The following is a 21,728-nucleotide window of genomic DNA, read 5'->3' as shown; positions in this document are numbered from 1 at the left end:
AGAGTAATACATTCACTAACCAAACTCTAGCAAAATATCAATAAAGGACTATAGATATCAAAATACAATAAACATTTAAATATAATACCCTCATGAATCTATTCATTATAGTACATTAAAAGCAAAATATCTTGCAAGTACAAAGTAGACAAGCTGTCCCTAACTCAGGTGACCAAATATCTACTGTGATCCCCTGGGCAGACAGTTTGATTTCTATTATGTAAGCTCAGACTGACGAGAAAGGCAATGGCTATGTAACACATAAATAAAGTGACACAACTGTAAGATGAATGCTATGTCCCTCTTGCCTCCTAAGCAGTGCAGACACCACAGTGAAAGCTGACGAGCCTGCCAACGGATGCTCCAGTTAGAAAAGGCGACGCTACAGACGAGGAAGGGCTGGAACATCCCTGCGAGCCAAGGAAAGCTAGGGTTTAAAACAAGTCAGCCAGAAGATGGTAGATAACTCTTTCCACGACTGCGTAACGGGGAAAAAATGGACTGCATGCCACCAACTGCAGGTTTCAGCAGGGCAGGCAAGAAAGGTGTCCGCTACGTGCTGGACAAGGGCCATCACCACAAAGCGCAGAGGAGCCAGAGCGTGAGGCAGGGCGCCCACACAGAGGAGAGGGCCCCTCCCTTTCTCAGGACGATGTAGTCATTTCCACCCCCACACACACCTGGGATGGAAGGGGCGGGCAGGGCCCAAGTCTAAGATTGTGCAAGCTTTTCTTAGAGAAGAACCTGAGCAGTAATATTTAAATGAGTTATTCACAGTCTGAATAGGACTGTCTTAAATGGTCATTTTCCCACTAGCAAGCAAGACCCCAAAAAGTATCTGATTATGTACAGACTAAATAAATATCTTCTCCTCACAACTGAGTTGTAATGTCAGTAAATAACGGAATGATTTTAGAAGCATCAGCATCCCACCACCAGAAGAAATGGTGAATAATTATAGGACATGATAGAGGTATTCACTAATACTAGAATGGCCATCATATTGCAGTATAAATGTATCAAGTCAGTCATACACCTTAAATTTACACAATGTTATATGTCATGTGTAATCAATTATATCTCAATTTAAAAAACTGTAAAGCATCAGCAAATATCTGATCACATGTGAGAAAGAATTTCTTAGGGCACAAAAGCAATGGGAAAAATCACAAAAAATAATTAACAGATTAGACCATATAACATTTAAAACTGTCGTGCATTAAAAACAAATACAAAACTAAAAGCCAACTTTTTCAAAAGCAGGAAAATTAAACAAATAAAATAGACTTACTGTAATACCCTCAACACACAAACATTTGACGATTGGTCAAGTGATGCAATAAAAATTAGCAAATTAAAGTAGACAAATCAAACAGGACAAACAACTAATAAATATCTGTAAAAATGTTCAGCCTCACAAGTAATCAATAAAACCAAAATTTAAAAACATATCATTTTTTTAACTATCAAACAAGACAATGTGTTCAAACTCAGTGTGTGTTGTCAGAATGTAACAGAATATACTGTAAGAAATTAATACAAACTTTAATATAATTGGGCAATACATTATTCTTTTTAACTCAATCTTCCCTTTATAGTAATCTACCTTTAAGAAAAATATCAGTGATATGAACAAAAATTTATATATAAAGATTGTTTACTGCAACACTATTTATATACTGTCAAAAAAAGGGAAACCTAGATAACCAAAACAAGTATATTTTGTTTGTATACTTATGAAGTATTCTTTGTTTATACCTCTTTATGTACTTCTAAAGTATACCTTGGCCATATGAAACATTAATACACATCAAAAATATTTTTCAAAGAGTATTTAAAGTTATGAAAAATGACCACTATATGAAGTGAAAAGAGGGCACAATGTTGCCTACACAAGATGAACAAATAATGATACAGTCATACAAAGATACACTGACCAGCAATAAAAAAGGGCAAAACCCAGATATGAGCAACACGGATGAATCTCAAAAAATAAAAGCAAACAAACAAAACAAAAAAACCACAACATACAGTGAAAAAAGCCAGACACAAAAGAGTAAATACTGTATGAGTCTATTTGTATGAAGTTCAACAACAGGCCAAACTAGACTATGGTTCTAGAAGAGTGGTTATTTCAGGGAGAGGTGTAACAAGTGCAATCAGGGAGAGGAGAGTCTCAGGGTGAATGGAAACATCCTGGGTCGTGATCTGGGTGGTGATCACATGAGGATATACACATGTATAAAGTCATCAAATATAGTATAAATACACAGAGAAATAAGATAGTAAAATAAAGTCATCAAGATGGACACTGAAGATGTGTACATTTTATCGCTCATATATACCTCCATAAAGCACTATAGAAATTGCCATACAGGATAACTTCAATTTGGTTATATTTATATGCAAAGTATAAAAAGAAGATAAAGTACACCAAAATAGTAAAGGTGGTCAATTCTGGGACTGCAAATTATTTACATTTTCTTTTCAACTTTCTGCATTTTCTACATTCTCTACAATGAGTTAAATGACTTCTCTAAATGATCAGAAAAACAAAATAAACTTTTTAAAAAATTCTGCCATGCTTGTAAAAGAAACTCCTGTTACACTGGTAACTATCACACAATTATGCAATGTGCAGAAAGACTTAGTAAATCCTTCCAACAAATTTCCTATAAATTATAAACGCTCATTTTGGAACATTTGCAATGTATTCGAACAAGTAAAAAAAGCCAGTAATTAAGCTCAGCATCTGCTTGTGACGAAGTGAGCGAGGCAGCTGGGGAGTCCGCACCCACTGCAGAGTGACTTTGAAACGGGGTCCCGCCTACGCCGATACAGGGCTCTCATAACTCAGTGAAAACTAGTTCTTGAAAACCAGTTATTTCTTTAGTTATTCCTTTAAATACTCCCTGTAAGCCTGATTTACCTAATTCCATGCAAACTGCTCAAGGCGAATATTCATTGCAATAAAAAATACTCTGTGAGTTTCAGAAACTTTTACAATATCCATAAAATAATAAATAAGAACAAAACCAAAAAAAGGCATACAAACCTCTGATTGTACATGCCCCGGAAGTTGTAATTCGCTCTATAATTGGGAAAGGCTTTGGATCTAACGGCCTGTAGATGGCAGGCTCCCCCCTTTTCATAGCCAGTCCATTCAGCTCCACAGTTGGAGTTATGCTACCTGTTTAAAAAAACATTAAGGGCACGCAAGTGAAATATTTCCATAAGAAATCGTGCAAGCTATGTTTATATTCTAGGTAATTACCACGGAAAAGGGGGGAAGTAGATAACTCATCTGTGTGATTTTCTAAGGGCGTGCATAAACAAGTTACATCAAGAAAATTGTTCCTCATGAAATCTATTTAGGGTTTCTGCAACATTTTCTGTACATTAATGACCAAAAATTCAACTTTATAGTGATACAGCAAGGCAAACACAAGATTCATAGATCGATCAGTTTGGATATTAGAAAGCAGTAAACTTCAATGTTAATTAACCAAGCACGCTTATTATTTAATCATTAAAAACATAATCATCTGTGAAGATTTTTATTTATATTTTGGTAACCAAGCAACTAAAATTAGCTATGAATACAAGGTCATCAGTAATTCTTGGATTTATCTAATAAAAATAAATTCCACACTTTTTCTATGACCAATAACAAAACAAAGTAACCCAAATAACATTTTCTGTAGATAACCTTTCCAGATACATACTGAAGCATTTATGGATGAAGTCATATATCTAAGAGTAGTTTCAAAATAGCTCAGAGGAGAGGTAGATGAAAAAACAAGACTGGCCCCCATGGGTGGGTAGTTAACTGTTGAATCTGGTAACGGGCACAGGGACATTTCACTATTGTATTCTCTCTACTTTTGTAAAAGTTTGAAAAATTCCATAATAAGTAACACACAATGTAAAATTATTATGTCAAGTTACTTTTAAGAACCAAAAAGAGGTTATTTAGTAAAACACGGACATATGTTCCATATAACAAACCACAAAAAAAAAGAATCTAAAGCTTTCATACAAAGTAAAATTTATTTGCAATGTAAGGTCTGTACTACTTCATTTTAATTGTGCCTTTTGTGTCACACACGTAAGACTCCCTTCATCGCCTACAAATTGGGTCCACTGACTGCAGCAGAGAAATTGGGAGAGGCATCAAGTACTAGCAGAGGTTTGGAGAGCCTGACACGAACACAAGACTGGCCGCCAGGGCATAAGCTATCCATCAAGAGCCAATAACCTACTCATTTCATGTCCCCTTGCTAAAGAATCCATGTGACATCACTGAGACTGTAAGGGAACAGGAACTCAACTAACGAAGAAGGGAAAAATAAAGGAGGTGGAAGGACAAAAGAAGAGACAAAAAAGAAAAGGATATGGATAAGAAAAACAACAAAGAAAAGTTGACATCCTAAATAGTTAAGTCCAATTAGTCGAAATCCCTAATTTAATACACACACTGGGGCAGAGGGGGAGAAAATCAAGCATAAAGGGATCTGTCATCTTGCTTGCTTACAGTATTTTGCCAAGGGATAAGGAAACTGCACAAACCTTACCATACAGCTCCACGAATTACCGCCCACGTAAACCTTCATGAGACCACCATTCATGAGACATCCAGATATGAACATTTCCATCACCCAGAAGGTTCCTTCACACCTTTTTCAAGTCAAGACCTACCTCCCCAAGCCAACCCTTCTGACTTCTGTCATCACAGATGAGCTCTGTCTATTGCTCAGAGCTGAGTACCACTATGTCTGGCTTCTTTCACTCAACACGCTGATTTTGTTGAATATCAGTATTGCAAACGCTTTTAAGTCGCTGAATAATATTCCGCTGAATGAATAGACCAGCTTATCTATTCTGCTGACTCACAAACATAGCATGGAGAAAAACAAACTATCACAAAGAGTGTGGGGTATGATTCCGACAAGCAGGCACGAGGAACCTAAGACGACAGAAAGCAGAACAGTGGTTCCCTTGGCGTTGTGTAGCCACCGGAAGGGACAGGTAGGAGGCTTCCGAGTGCTGTTGATACCTGTGGTCCTGGTAAAACGTTCACAGTGCAAAACATCGAGACGCTACAACTGCAATTTGTGCACTTGCCAGTATGTAGTATTATACTCTATTTAAAAGTTTACTCCCCAAAATCTACTCACTGTCTCAGCTCACTGCAACATTCAAAGGTAGAAACTCTTATCTCCACTGGCCCTTCAGACTCTCTCCTGGCTCCCGACTCCAGCGCCTTGGCTGGTTTACGTCCTGTGTAATCCTCCAAGACGGACTTGACCTACAATCAGCACACACTGCGCTTGCTTCACACTTTACGCCCTGGAGAGCTTGTTCACTGGCATGGTGTCAACCAGTTCCCTTCCTACTGCCACGTCCAACGCTCGCAGAGTACAGGCATGTAGGACTCAACGCATGTGAGTTTCTCCTCTTCTTTCTTCACCCAGAAACTATGGCAGTGGTTTCCTAACTGATCATTGCTTCATATTTTCCACCTTCCATTCACATGTCAAATTGAACTTCCTAAAATGCTCTTTTGAACACATCACACCCCAGCTCATCAATATGAATCCCCCAAACTACAGCTGAGTCCTTACTTAATATCGTCATAGGTTCTGCAGCCTTCAGTGAAACGATGTAGAAGGAAACCAGTTTTCTACTGGCTAATTGATAGAGGCAAGAGCTAAGTCCCTACATCTAATGAAACGACGGTCAACAGGCAATGTTCTTTGAGGACCTGCTGTATCGAGCCGGTTTCATCTCCTCACGCCGGCGTTCCAGCCCCTCACCATCTGCTCCCACATCTCCAGTCTTATCCCTCACCGTCACTTACCTGCTCTAATTCAACACCACGTACAGTTTGTTTTTAACCAAACCCGTCGTCCAGATTCCAATTCCAAAGCTTTTCCTCACGGCATCCCTGAGTGGAACACTCTCCCCTCTACAGCTGCCGACCCTCCATTCAAGGCCCGTATCTCAGCTCAACTACTTCGGTCCATTACTCACCATTACTTACAATAGCAACAGCTGTTATTATTCACTTGGTCTTTAATCGTTACCATTGAGTTACGTGGTTTATGTATACAACTGTCAAATTTTCTGTTTTATACCTCTCTGATATCTAAAAGTTAAGTTCTTCACAAACAGAGGTAGTGGTGTGGTGCTAACGACCAACCAGGAATCTAAAGAGATTTGTTTGAAGTAAATAAGTAGGCAGCCTCTTACCAACTCCAAACTGAATAGGTCTTTTTCTTTACTGCGATAGTATATTGGCTTATAGAAGTTTACTTTAAAAATACTGGAATCAGTTAAACAGGACTAGCAATACTAAAGACATGTAGTTCTAGAAAGAGCAGTCCTTGCAAGAGGAGACCCTGTCCACCTGGCACGTGCCACAGGACAAAGAAGTAAGTGTCTGGCTGGATCGTGAGCATAAGCATGTGAAGTATAATCAAATAGATTATAGCACCATTGTTGGCAGGCAAAACGTCTGTTTTCACTCCATCACAAACATACTTAAAGCAATATTGGTCAGAAGGTAACCACTTGAATTAACAAGTTAATGAATGAGTACGTGGACGGAGGGCTGGCACTAGACTTAGGGAACTATATTAATTTGGTGCTATAAATTCATATACTATGTCCAATACAGGTTTGCCTCTTCCCAACAGATCACTGCACACAGAATGTTGGCACTGTATGCAATCAGAGGAGCTTACAATTAGAGGCTTAGGCGCTCACAATTAGAACAGTCACACTTAGCCTTGTTACACACAGGTGGGCTTTTTTGGATTCATGGGTTGCTTAATAAACTTCATATATATGTTCTAAACTGAATATCAACCATTTCTACACCGACAAACAGAGTCCGAAGATGCTTAGGGCTAAATTTATAATGTTTTACTAAACTGAAAACAAGGATACCCATTTCAATAATTAAATTACATATTATATATGTAAAAAGAGAAACTGATCATTTCTATCCTAACTTTAGCAAGAAACTTCAGTCTTATTTTCTGTTCTTTGTATCCAAATTTCTTCTCACAAACATTTAAAAAGTCAGTAATGCACCTTTGTAAAGTATCCACTAAAGCAAATTTCTGAAATAATTACAATACCCACGTTATTCTCTCACCTTGAGTTATCATTCAGCTGTCTTTCTGTGTGTGTGCCATTAATACCTGTTGACCACACAACTGGCTTGCTCTAAAGGAATATACAGACACCAGCATACACAGGACACAGCAACACGACAGAAGGAAACGAGTGTGTGCCATACCTGGGTTACTATTAACATTACTTTTCGGTGGTTTCTGAACTGGTTTGGGAAGCGTCGATTCAGTCAGAGCTTTATTAGCAACAGCTTGTTGGGCCTTCTTTATACTGCTCCCTTCGGATTCCCATGTCTGCTCACCAAGACTCAGCTGCACTGAAAACATCTTGGAAAAACAGAAAGAGACAAATATTAAAATTTTTCAGAAAACAAAATTTGCTGCCTGAGAGAAAAATAGATACACCATAGCATCAAAATTTTAGAGCTCGAGGTGTCCTTACAGATCACTGCAACAAAAACCTGATTCTACCCAGTGAAAGAACTTAAAGAGATTGTGCCAAATTCTGTTCTATGCTATCCAAAGGCTTAACGGCAGCTCTCCATGTACATTCTGAGTAGAATAAATCAAGAAGAAACCACTTCCCGAAATAGAATCATATTGTTAATGTCATTCAAATAGTCCTCCAAAAAGTAGAATCAGTACAAGAGTAAGAGCAACTGTAAGAGAACCAAAAAGGCCCTGTCTCTGTAACACTTCTCAAAATCTAATTCCTTAACCTTCATACTTAGCACAACCTAGTCAACGAGTCAGGGAATCCTATCAAATATTATGTCACCAAGACCTTCAATCCTCCACAACCAACGTTTAACCAGCCCCCAAATTCTGTCCATTTTAACATCATCAGTATTTCTCAAATCTCTCTCTTCTCTGCCAGTGACACTGCATTGAAGCCAGTCGTTCACCACCTTGGACTTAGATGTAATAATCTCCCAGCTGACTGCTGCTAAAACTATCGTTCTAAAACCCAAATCCAATTGCACCACCCCAAACAACACCAGCTTAGAAACCTAATTGTTCCCGTTCGAGCACGGCACAAAGCCTCCACCGGCCTATCTGCATTTCATACCCACCTTTCTTCCCCTTGCACATCCTAACCTTCCATTCATGCCACATTTCCATAAGAGCCCAAACCTATTGTTCACCTTAAAAATTTAGAGTCAATTTAAAGGATACTCACACAACCCACTATTTTACTCTGCATATACCTTACTGCTTTCTAGGAATACAAAACATTAACCCAAAAATACTTGTCAATTATAAAGAAATACATGTTTCTTTGCAGGAGGGAGATTAGGTAGAAAATACCATAAACAAGTGATTAAAGTTTATATCACCAATAATCGTACAAAGTGACATCGTTACCTCCTGAGATGATCCAGTGAGGAGCTGTAATATTCTTGGCCAAAAATGTTTAACCTGAATCTAATCATAGGGAAACAATCACACAGATCTAGATTGTGGTATATTCTACAAGACAACTGGCCAAAACACTTCAAAAAATGACAATATCATGAAAGGAAAAAACAAAATTGTGGCAAATAAATGATCAGTAAATCTGAAAGATACATGAGTATCCATTGTACTACCCTTCCGATTTTTCCTGTAGGTTTTCAATTCTTCAAAATACAGAGTTGGAAAATATTTACAATCATTTGAAAGTCAGAATATGTACCGTATTTTGCCGTGTATAATGTGCACTTTTTTGCCCAAATTGTGAGGGGAAAAATAAGGGTGCACATTATACATGGGTAGTAGTAACTCCATATCTATATAAATGTTTCTAATTCTTCTATTTATGCTTATGAGTTAAAAGTGTAACTCTAGAAATCAATAACAATATCTGTATGCAAAATAATACCCTGCAATACAATCATCAGTTTTGTTGAATTTACGACAAACTGGCAACGACAAAGAGTTCTTGGCCTTCTATGATGTGTAAATATCACCAAGTTGTTACTGGTACCTAAAATTTCTTGTACCTTGTATCTGTTCTTGTTTTGTAATTAATTGTTACATAAAATTCCTTGTACCATAATATATTTTTAAAAAGTAAATAAATGCTAAAATTCCTTTATAATACAAAAAACAGTACCTAATATAACAAATAAAAGTTTGAATTAAAAAATTAAAAGACTTTTCCCTGAAAGTTTGGGCCAAAAATGTGGGTGTGCATTATACATGGCAACACATGGTATATTTCTGTTAAAACTGATTGATTTTTCTGTTTTTCTGATTTAGTTTAAAATATATAGCTAAAACATATCTTTAATACATTTACTTAATTTTAAAACAATTTTTCAATGACTAGCCCTTTTATTTCTTCAAATTATAGTATTTCACAAAGAACTCTGCCACAAAGCACATCATATCCTCCACTGTCCAAATCAGCTCACACTCCAGAATGTCCCATCCATTATTCTTCCATTAATTCACGTTCAAAACCTCAATAGCTTCTTTGTTTATCCTTGCCCTCCTAAGATTTATTTAACAGCATCTCAAAACTGTTCCTTGCAATTTCTGTTGTTAACACCAAGTCTAAAGCCCTATACACTCAGACTCGGAATACCGCATTTGCTTCCTGCCTCTAGTTCTCCCTGCCCCCTTATCTTCCAGACGTCACCATGTTCCAAGTCTCACAGGCCAGACACCGAGGAGTGATCTTCCTTGTCTCTTCTATTTCTCTCTCCATTCTCTTCTGCATCCAATTATCAAACTACGTTTTATCAAAAAATGTTTTTCAGATCTGGCCTCCTCTCTTTATACTCTGGGCCAATTAATCAAGAAGACATAACAATACTAAACATTTAGGCTACTAACAACACAGCTTCAAAATCTATGAAGTAAGAACTAACAGAACTGTAAAGAGAAACAGAAAAGCCACAATTACAGTCAGAGGTTGAGGACCCCTCTGCCAATAACTGATACAACAATTACCACGCAGGCAATATCCTTACCAACCACAAAGATGTGTCCTTAAACACTCAACCAGCACAACCTGGTTGGCAGCTTTAGGACACTCCACCCAAACAGAACGGAATATACATTAGTTCTTAATTTCTCATAAAACAGTTACCAATTTCTAGCACTAAATGTCTATTCTAGAAAATAAGTCTTAAATAAGTTAACTTCAGCTTCCATCTTAACAAACTAAAAAAAAGAGCAAATTAAATCTGAAGTTAACAGAAAAAAAGAAAGTAACAGAGATAAAAACAAACATTAACAGAAAAACAATAGAGAAAAAAATCAATAAAACCAAAAGCTGGTTTTTTTGCAAAGATCAATAAAATTGGTAAGCCTCTAGCCAGACTAATCATGAAAAAAAGAGAAGACACAAATTACCAGTATCATGAAGGAGAGAGGTGCCGTCACTACAGATTCTTAAAGTATTAAAAAGATAACAAGGGAATATTTTTGAACAACTTTATGCCAATGAACTGAACAACTTAAGCTCCCTGAAAGACAAATTACTAAAGCTCATTCAAGAAGAAATACATAACCCAAATAGCCCTACATATGTTAAAGAAACTGAATATGTAGTTAAAACTCTTTCAAAGAAAACTCCAGGCCCAGTTTCAATGATAAATTCTACCAAATGTATAAGGAAGAAACAATACCAATTTTCATAAACTCTTCCCAAAAACTGAAGGAGCACTCCCCAACTTATTCTTTGAAGCCAGCATCACCTTCATACCAAAACCAGAGTACAATACTACTAAGGAAAATAAAATAATACAAAACTACAAACCAGTATCTCTCATAAAGATAAACATAAAAATCCTTATCAAAATATTAACAAATGGAATCCATCAATACAGAAATAAGATAATACATTTTAACCGAGTTTTATCTTAGGAATGCAAGGGTTGTTTCTACATTTGAGAATCAATCAATTCACAACAATTATCAAAAAATTAAAAACAAATCTATGTAATTTTACTAACAATTGTCACCCCAATAAATTAAAAAAAAAATTAAAAACAGAAAAACCATATGATCATCTCAATCAATGTAGAAGAACCATGACAAAAATCACCATCTATTCAAGTTAAAAACTCTCGGTAAACTAAAGTAGAGAAGAATTTCCTCAATCTGTTAAAAGGCATCTACAAAAAAAGCTACATCCACCACCAACAATTAACTGTAAAAACTAAAATGATTGCCCGTAAAATCAGGAACAAGTTAGAGATATCTGCTCTCACCATGTCTATTCAATATTACACTGTACCTTCTAGCCAATGCAATCAGGCAAGAGAAATAAATAAAAGATATTCAGATTGCAAAGAAAGATTTAAAATTGTCTTTATTAACAAATGGCATGTAGAACACCCAACAGAATCTTTTTTTAAAAGCTACTAGAACTCATATGAGTTTAGCAAGATTAAAGATATATAAATATATAAAAATCAATGTTTTTATAGACCAATAATGATTAATAAAAACAATTTGAAATTGAAATTTAAAAAAACAATACCATCTACAATAGCATCAAAAATACGGAATACATAAATAAACCTAAAGATGTGAAACACCTGTTCACTGAGAACTACAAAATATTGTTGAAATTACAGAATATATCAATAAATGAGAGACATACGTTGTTAATGGGTTGGAAGCTTTGGTTTTTTTCTAACCGTTAATTTTCCCCAAATTGAGCTATAAATTCATGGCAGTTTTATTTAAAATTCCAGCAGGGTGTTGCATAGAATGCATTTTAAAATTCATATTAAAATGCAAAGAATGTAGACTAGCCAAAACAATTCTGAAAAAGGACAGAATTAGAGGGCTAATACTACCAGATTTCAAGACTTATAAAGCTACAGTAATCAAAGCAGTATAGCATTTGCATAAAGACAGGAACACAGATGAATAGAACAGACTCCAGAAATAAACACACACATATATAGACAGCTGATTTTTGACAAAGGGGCCAAAGCAATGCAGTGGAGAAAGAACAGTCTCTTCAACAATTAGACATCCACATGCAAAAAATAAATGAACCTTGGTCCATATCACACATCACATACAAAAATTAACTCAAAATGGCAATTAGACCTAAATGAGACCTAGCGTAAAACCTGAAACTATAAAATATCTAGAAGATAACATAGAAGAAAATCATATGATCTCTGATGGGGCAAAGATTTCCTAGATATGATACCAAAAGCACAATCTATAAGAGGACAAACAGATAGGTTGGAATTCATGAAAATTAACTACTGGTCTTCAAAAAACACTGTTAAAAAAAAAAGAAAAGCCACAAACTACGAGGAAATATTTGCCAAGCATGTATCTAAGGAAGGACTTATAACCAGAATACACAGAGTGACATCACAGAAGATGGCAGAGCAGGAAGCTCCTGTGCAAGCACAGTGCCTCTCATAGTAAATACTCAACAGATATTTTACCGAGGACTTTTTTTTAAACCTATACACTACTAACAAGCAATGATAAAATTATCTGGATACCTCCATCATCAACATAATTGCTAAGAATTTACAAATCATCATTCCATTATGCCGCACTAGAACAGGTATTGTATTTCTCAAATTACAGACGAGAAAACTGAAACACTAAATTAGGGGGGGAGAGGAGGGAAAAGGAGAGGAGCTGGAGGAATGGTCTAGAATGGTGAGAGGGGTTGGAAACTAGTACAGAAGTAGCGGAGTTGGCCTCTACAGGCAGTTCATCCATAATTCAGAAGGGAAGGCGGAATTCAGATTTTAGGTTGGGATTTTGCCAAGCAAGCACTAACCAAAAGGGACAAGAGAGCTGAGGGTACGTACGAGGCACGTGGAACTGAAGCTGGATAAGGAACCATGTGAGGACTGAGGGAAGTGAGGACTTGTAAAACGGTACAATCAAGGGATGTGTGGTCTGCAAGGACTACTGAAGGCAAACTACTAGAGAGAATGAACTAGAAAATTAGGAGGTATCAGAGAGAGATGAACGCTTGACGTCGTTAAAATTATGGAGGGTCTTGCAGTTACCGGTAATGACAAGGTCAAGAATGTGATACAGGAATGAGTGGCTGAGGAGAGTGGAAGAAAAGGTAACGGGACAAGTGCAAGAAACTGAAAGGTAAGCATGTTGGAACGATCCTCTATTTGGACAGTAAAATCACCAAAAACTGAAGCAGGATGCGTGTTAGAGAAAGCGAAAGTGAGCCACGAAAAATGTGAGGGCATTATGCTGAGCGAAACAAGTCAGACGGACAAAGACAAATAGCGTATGATCTCCCTTATATGTGGAATCTAAAGAACAGAATAAATGAACAACCTAATCAGAAACAGTCTCAGAGACACAGAGGAAAAAACTGAGGGTTGCTAAACGGGAGGGGGGTGAGGATGAGGGAGAAGGTGAGGGGATTAGAAAGTACAACTGGTCACCACAGAACTGTCACAGGGATACGAAAGGCAGTTCGGGGAACATAATCAACAATGTAAAGCTTTTGTAGGGTATCCGATGGCCACTTGTCTCATTAGGGAGACCGCTTCATGGACGGTGTAGATGCCTGACCACTGCACTGTACACCTGAAGCTGAAGCTGAATAATATTGTACGTCAACTATAATTTATATATATATATATGGTCACGGGATGTGGAGTACAGCATAGGGAATAGCGTCAGTGGAACGGTAACAGCTCTATACGATGTCAGAGGGGTAGTAGATTGGGGGAGGGGGTTATCACTTTGTGAGGGGTGTAAATGTCTATTACATTGTTTTGTACACCTGAAACTAATAAAAAAAATGCAAATCAAAAATCAACAACAAAGAAATGTGATGGAATCAGCCAGAGGTTGGTGACTGCCATGAGGAGACACAGGGGGTCAGTCTATTAACATAAAATTCAAAGTGCTGGGGCCGTGTCTCCGGGAAGAAGCCTTGGACTTGGCAATCGTACATCCTCACACTACAGGACCACAGGACACACCCGGGAAAGCTGTAGGTGCTGCTGGAGGCCCTGAGGAGGATCAGGGAAGTTTCCCAGAGGTTTGGAGGGTGTGCTACATGAGCTGAGTGTTCAGAAATGAGAAAGAGCAAAGGGACTTTCCAGGCACAGAGACACTACCACACAAGCAAAGGCGGAGCGACGGGAGGAACACATGGACCATTCTAAGAAATGCAAACAGTTCAACAGGATTAAGGCAGAAAGAGAATGAGTACGAAATGGGTATGAATTAATGTGTGTGAAAGAGTCAGCACACATGACCAGACAGGTGAATCATAACCTTTTTCTCTGCACAAAAGATATGTACAAATGAACTGCTGCCCAGAAATCCTACATAAAAGCCTTGAACAGGAAACAAAATGGACCGATTTTAATTTCATTTTATTTTCCTTCTTTGCAGGAAATGCTAGAAAACAATGAAATAATCCAATAGCTATTTGCTTTACAAAGATTACCCAACTTTTACAGAATCAACAGCTTCCACATTATATACAAAAATCAGTGTTCGGCATCCTCTCCAATACTCAAGTTACAATGTCCCAAGAAAATGATGAATAGAGCTCAAACATAAACGCCTTAGTTACAGATTTCTTTATAACATGTATACATATACGTATGAGGCTATACAGAAACTGCCGTTCCATTTAAAAGAAGAATACAAGTGAATGCATAGATAACAGCAGTACTGCTTATACAACTTTTGTAAGTGATGAATCTCAGAATTAAACCATGGAAAAGACGTCTGAGTAGGTGACCGCCGCTGTACTTGCTCTGCCTCCATTATGACCAGGGCAGTCGTGATTTAATGGAAAGAGCACTGTAGCAGGGAGCCAAAGAACATATTCAAGTGTTGGCCCAGGCACTTAGGAACTATGAAGCAAGTCACTTAACTTTTCTGTGCCTGAGTTTCTTAATTTACAAAATGGACATCAAAACTCCGCATGTCCTGGTATTGTTAAGGTTTCTGTAAAGTACTGTATCTGAAGGAGCTTTGTACAACATAATGAGCTACCAAGTTGTATAGAGATTTCGAAATATTTTTAATATAGATCTAAAAGCCTTCAGGCCATCGGCTGCTCCCTCCCCCAAAATGAAGCACAATTAAAACCTGACATGCTAAATCTGATAAGGCTTTGATAAGCATGTCTCACCACCTCTCTTCATAACCTTACCTTCGAATGAGCAGGCCCTCTTTCTTTCAGAAGTTTATACTGGGGTTGGACTCTATTGAAACGGGCTAACTCATTTACCAGACACATTGCAGTTTTCTCTTTGGGGTTTGCCATTTTATCTTGGAGAAGCTGTAAACAAAAAGGCTGTGAAGTTTCTGTCATTCTTGACTTTACAAAATGGAAGAAAAGCTAATTTTGACTTTTTTAGATTGAAGTCAGATTGCATATTTAGATTAAATTATCTTCATGATTTTATACAAAAAATTCAAATAATCTAATGGATTCCATTACATGCAACAGAAATATGTATCACATTTTAAACAATAAATTAAGGTACCTTTTTTCCTAAGTACTTAAGTTGCTCTCTATACACATATATATATATATAACAGCATGCTTAAAGATTTTTAAATAATATAGGATTATAATAATTTTTAACTTATTTTGTAACTTCCCTTTCCTCTCAAAAACTTTTAGCATAAACACATAATTCTGACTGGTATTGCTATAAAACTCAATTTTGTCTACCTTTTCTATCATTTGATCTTACTTTTCCTTCTCATTTTGAAGCAGCATATTAATTGAAAAAGCTCTAAACTTGGGAATGAAGTCCTAAATTTAAGTACTAGCTCTTTCAACTATGTTGTAGTAACTTCCTTTTTTGTTTTTTTAAACAAAATTTTGAAAGAAGTAGAAAAAATAATTGAACAAATGCCCATGTCCTTAGCATCATTACCTTCTAGTTCCAATCCCTTTATCTATTCCAGAAACACCACTATATGAACTTAGAATATATCCCCTTGGAATATTTTTAAATACATTTACATGCATTTTTTACACGTATATCCATGAAGAAATATGGTCTTGATATATGTGGGTTTATAGTCACATAAAGAGTATATAATAAAAATATCATTTTCACAACTTTCCTCATTCTTCATTACATGTTTGCGATTGTAACTTACATTCAGTGCATTACTTTTAATTGATGTATAATTTGCATCACAATATCATGTCCATTTCTTAATCTGCTCCCCTACTTTTAGGTTGTTCCAGTTCTTCACTCTTCCAAGTAAAAACACACTGCCAATGACTGGACCCCATTACCTTCCCTGGGCAGCATGAGAAGAACCGTTTCCCATCAATATTGAAAACATCCAGTATGGTCAAGTATTTTAATTTTTGATAATCTGATGCTTGACAAATTGATACCACTATTGTTTTTTGTTTTCCCCACTATTAATTTAATTTTAATTTCCTGGATATTATTTAATTTTCTCAGATTACTAGTGAGGCTTATCATCTTCTCATGTATTATTGATTATTTGCATTTTCTCTTCTGGGAATTACTTCTGTCCTTTTTTCTATTGATTACTTTATGTATTATATTTATCGATCTTTTCTTTTATGGTCTGTGCTTCTTATGCCTTATTTAAGAAATCCTTTCCTAACCTGCAAGACCGTAATAATTTTTGCGTAAGTTTATTAAGACTTCTATTCTTTATCTGTAAAATAAGGGTAGTAAATCTATCCTAGTTAACTCACAGGTTGTTACGAGGTTAAGATTTTTAAATGTCTGATTTTCTAAATCCTACCGCAGTTATTATTACAGCTTCAGAATATCTCCCTAATACTATATGAAATTATTTTATCCTCTGTTTTTCCTTCATCTCATTTATAGACACATTTAACTGCTTTTTAGTCTTTCTTTCATCTCCTATTAATCAGTGCTAAAACATGCAAGTCGATTACTTCCTGCTCAATAAAACTGCAGTCACAATGTACAGAGAATATGTTAAGTGAGTGGAAATAGCTAGATTTAGGACCCCCATCTACAAACTGTCCACGGCAAGGATTAATGTAGAAAATGGTGTTCTTTTAACTTTTTTAATACTCTTTACAGGACCAATAATTTGGTACAATGATTTGATCACAAGCATTATGATTAAGAAATTACTTTTTAAGAAAACTATATAAATACCTAATAGGGCATAAGTAAAAGGAAAGAGAATCTGAGCAAACAACTGTAGGACCCATACAGAGGACAGTTGATTCTACAATTAAGCCATTCTAAGTGGCTTGCAAACTGGAAAAAAAAAACCAAAAAACTAGTAATCATTACTTTTTGGAACACCATAAAAAAAACAAGTGTACATCAAGAGTTTTGAGGAAACCTGCATTTTACTTATTCCATTGTGTATCATTCGAATAAATATTTTATAAATTGTGCCAGAAACTCAGTCACTATATAAAACACAAGGTGACCTGGGGCTAAAATCAATTTTGGCCGTTGCACACCATGCCATTAAATACTCAAGTACAATAGATAACACAGCTACCTGAGTATCAAAAAGCAAAAGAAGAATGACAATTTGCTAAAAATGAGAATATTTGGTAAAAAGTCTGGTAAAAAAAAAAATCAGCCAATTTTGCATAACACTGAAATATCACTTATAGTTTGTCCAATTTTTATACCCTCAGTGATGCTCTATATTCATCTGTTACGATGTAAAAACTACTAGGCACGTTGCAAGCATAACGTGATAATTTTATAGTACAAAAAATTTCAATAGCGTAGCCTTTAAATATATTTTAAAAAGCACTAACTAATAACATGGTGTTAAACTTATATTCCATTAATTTTGACTTTCTGCTTCATAAAAATAACATGAATCCAATAAAACATTTTAATGTATGACTGAAGTTTTGGTGTGGACGACGTGAAAAACACATGCATGATCTCACCTTGATCAAGCTTTACAGCTAAAATCCAAATGTTGAAAGTGGGTACATTTAAAAATAATTAGTCCTAATTGAAATTATTTGTTTCACAAAATGATTAAAATGTTAAATAGCTGTTCCTCTAATCAGAAATCTTATTAATATTAACTACTTAACAGAGCTCAGTGATAAGAGCAATAATTTAAAAATTGAACCAAAATTTTGATAAAAGCATAAACAAACTGGTCTATAAAAATTGAGATCAATAAACTTGATTTATATAACTTTTTAGAAACATCAACAGTACCAAAAAAATGAGAAATACATACACTGTTGCATAGGTGTACATCTTCAAGAGACCTAAGAATGTCCTCAATGAAGATATTTTGAAATAGGTTTCAAGTCAATTTGGTGACTGGAATAGACGCCTACTTAGAAGTAAATAAAATTAATGATAACAGATTTCACAAACTAAGACTTTGCTTTTGAGAGAGCAAATGCCATATGATGGTTAAGACCTCGTTTTGGATATCACTGCCACTTATTGACATGGTTTTATAAACTTATTTGCATATTTTTCTAAGCTAAAATGTTCTGAGTTAAAATAGTCTGTTAAGTTGATTTTGTCCATACAAACATACTTCTTTAGTATTCTATATAAAACATGTATTTATTATTTTGTCCACTGACTTATAACATCGTAAGTTTGTTTCTACTGAAAAATTCCCACGTGTGATATAAATTACGGTTAAGATTTCTCATTTTCTACTTTTGTTGATATGAAATTTGTTTACATGCAACTCTCCATGACTTTAATAAGTAACAGTGGTAAATAGCTATTTATAATACCTATAGCATCTGCATACTCAACAAAACATAGATATGCTCTATTTTTTAAGATACACTCTATTCTTGTATCTTTATAAAACGTCCTGCACTCTTCAAACCATACCAAAATAAGGTAGCTTACAGTTTTCAAAATAAGGTAGCTTTCAACTTTCCAAAGAAGCTACCAAAATAAGGTAGCTTTCAGGTTTCCAAAGAAGCTCACAGTCTAGTACAAGAAAAAACACAAACAAGAAACAAATACATAAAGTACAATATGGTAAGTGCCGTAATAAGGCTGTTACGGGACGTGTTAGGTGAAGGGAGGGTAAAAAGTTAGGCTTCCAGAGGTGGTAATTCGATTAGTTAAGGAAAGCAGGAATTCACCAAGTTAGCAAGGAAGGAAGAGAGACAGCCCAAGTCGGTCCAGAGCACACATGCAGGAGAAAGCAAATAAAACACATCACTTCCGGCAAACACAAGTAGATTATTAGCAGATGATAGAATGCATAGGAAAAAAGCATAGCAGAAAACACGGTGACCAAACATCAAAAGTTTCCTAAGCTAGAACTGAGAGTAGCAGCATTTTTAAAGTAGTTAAATGGCAGCCAGAGCTGTTGCCAGCGAAGTCACCTTCAACCTCACCTGCCAAGGCAAGTCTCTCCACAGAAGAATCCACTTCCATCCCTGGTCCCAGAAATGACTTGGACACAGTTTATGTCTCTTTGCTGACTTCCCTTTCCCTAGTCCCTTAGAAGGGACTCATCCTAATTCCCAAGTAAAATAAAAAGAAAGAAAACCGAGTCAAAAGAGCAAAGGAATTTACCCTCCACGGGCTCTTGCCCTCCAGGAACAATGTGACTACCTGTCTGGCCATACCTGTAACTAAAGCGAACCTTGTAACTTCAAATTAGACTATCACATAAGGTTGTCCATGCAAAGTCAGTAACCCAAGGTCAAACTGCTCTATTATAATTGCCTATCAATTAGGAAAATTTAAACGTAAGTTCCTATCTCATATAAAAATTAATTCGCATTAAAATGCAAAATATAAAAATATGATAAAAGCACAAGAAAACCTGGCTAAATATTTGTCATAATCCTGAAAGCTTTTCCAAATAAGAAGAGAAACTTAAAAGCCACACTGGGATAAACTGACAGATTTAACAACGCAAAAATGTAAAATTTCTGTAGCGCAAAACACACCATAAATCACGCTTAAAAAAAAAGTCTACAAACTGGAGGAGAAATACTCGCAAATGTGAAGAAAAACTGTTAACTTCCAAAAAATATAAGGAGGATATAAATCAATTTTTCAAACCCAACAGAAAAAAAAGGCAAATGTATGCACAATCAACTCACAATATAATTTACTGAGTAAACATATCTGTTCAAAAAATCGAATGTTTAAATGAATAAAAATTTGAATTCCAGTGAGATATAATTTACCCCACAAGACCGACAAAGATGAAAAAAATGTAAGTATCGGCAAGGATGTGGGAAAATGGGTGCAAACTCTGTTGATGCAAACATAACTTAGTACCAAATTTTGGTGAGGAATCTGGAAATACTGATTAAAAGTTTCAATTACATCTCTCTTTAAAACAGCAATTCTCCATCTAAGTATTCGTACTACAGAAAGACTCACATAAGGTATGTATGTACAATGACAACCTGCAACAGAAAGACTGTAAGGGCAAAACTATAAAACAAGTTCAGTATTTATCTATCAATAACTGATTAGTTAAATAAACCACAATGGACTGTGCAGCTTTGAAAAGAGAATGAGGGACAGGGCTTCTGTGATAACACGGGAAAACATTACCAAATGTTGAGTGAAAAACAATTCCAAGAGCTTACTGTCTGAGCTTATTTTCTTTAAATCAAACGTGTGTATGTGTGTGCGCACACGCGTGCGTACCTGTGTGTGTGTGTGTGTGTGTGTGTTAAAGAAGTGGAACTTGGCTTGGGGGAGGTCCTCACTTTATACTTTGAAGTATGGCATTTACTTTTTTACAATGAATATGTATAACTTTTATATTTTAAACATTTCACAAAGCCATACCAAAAGCAGGGAATGGTTCCTAGTGTAAAAGTCTTGGACTCTAATTGCTATTGTCTTTTCTAAAGTCTTCACAGTACCATCAATTTTCTGAAAAACAAGAAGATGCTCGAGGACCTGATTCAAAGCAGGCCATGAGTCAGTAATAAAATAGTCACGGGGACATAAAGTACAGCACAGGGAATACAGTCAATCATATTAGAATAACGATGTATGGTGCCAGGTGGGTACTAGATTTATCGGGGTGATCACTTCGTAAGTTATACAAATGTCTCATCACTATGCTGTACACCTAAAACTAATATAATATTGTATGTCAACTGTAATTGAAAAAAAGAAAGCAGGTCATGAGTGACATGCCTACCATCTCTGACTTTTCAAATGAAGCCACCTTAGGATTTCAACACTGCAGAAGCATACCATGGCCTTACCAACGTCTGGTATGGTCAGTCACTGTAATTGTGTGCAAGGTATCCCATTGTGATTTTAATTTGCATTTCCCTAATGACTAATGATGTTGAACATCTTTTCATTTGTTTTTTATGTTATCTGTATATATTCTGTAGTGAAACGTCTATCTGAATATTTTACCCATTTTTATTGGGTTCTTTTATGTTTTATTTGAAGTTCTTTCTATATTCTAAATACAAGTCAGGTATTAATCAGGTATATGTTTGACAAAAGATTTTCTCTCAGTATGTGGTGTCTCTTTTCACTCTCTGAGCAGTGTCTTTTGAAGAGATTTTAATTTTAATAATGTCTAATTTATCAATTTGTTAATATATAGATTGAGCTTTGGGTGTTGCATCTAAGAAATAATTACCTAGTTAAGGTCTCAAAGATTTTCTCCTGTTTT

The 21,728-nt window shown here is 35.9% G+C and overlaps 1 protein-coding gene across 1 annotated transcript in view; it reads right to left on the bottom strand.

The window, feature by feature from the left end:
- The window catches only part of STAU2 (staufen double-stranded RNA binding protein 2), a 227,899-nt gene that overhangs the window by 191,156 nt on the left and 15,015 nt on the right, over nt 1-21,728 (bottom strand). Inside the window, 4 exon segments of the mRNA XM_033125843.1 lie at nt 3,056-3,104; nt 3,107-3,190; nt 7,307-7,466; nt 15,265-15,393. Of these exon segments, the coding sequence (XP_032981734.1) occupies nt 3,056-3,104; nt 3,107-3,190; nt 7,307-7,466; nt 15,265-15,393 (422 nt within the window).

The sequence above is a fragment of the Rhinolophus ferrumequinum genome, chromosome 14 (assembly GCF_004115265.2).
Source record: "Rhinolophus ferrumequinum isolate MPI-CBG mRhiFer1 chromosome 14, mRhiFer1_v1.p, whole genome shotgun sequence".
NCBI classification, from domain to species: domain Eukaryota; kingdom Metazoa; phylum Chordata; class Mammalia; order Chiroptera; family Rhinolophidae; genus Rhinolophus; species Rhinolophus ferrumequinum.
Note: the sequence above shows the minus strand (reverse complement) of the source record. Positions and strands in the feature narration are given on the sequence as shown.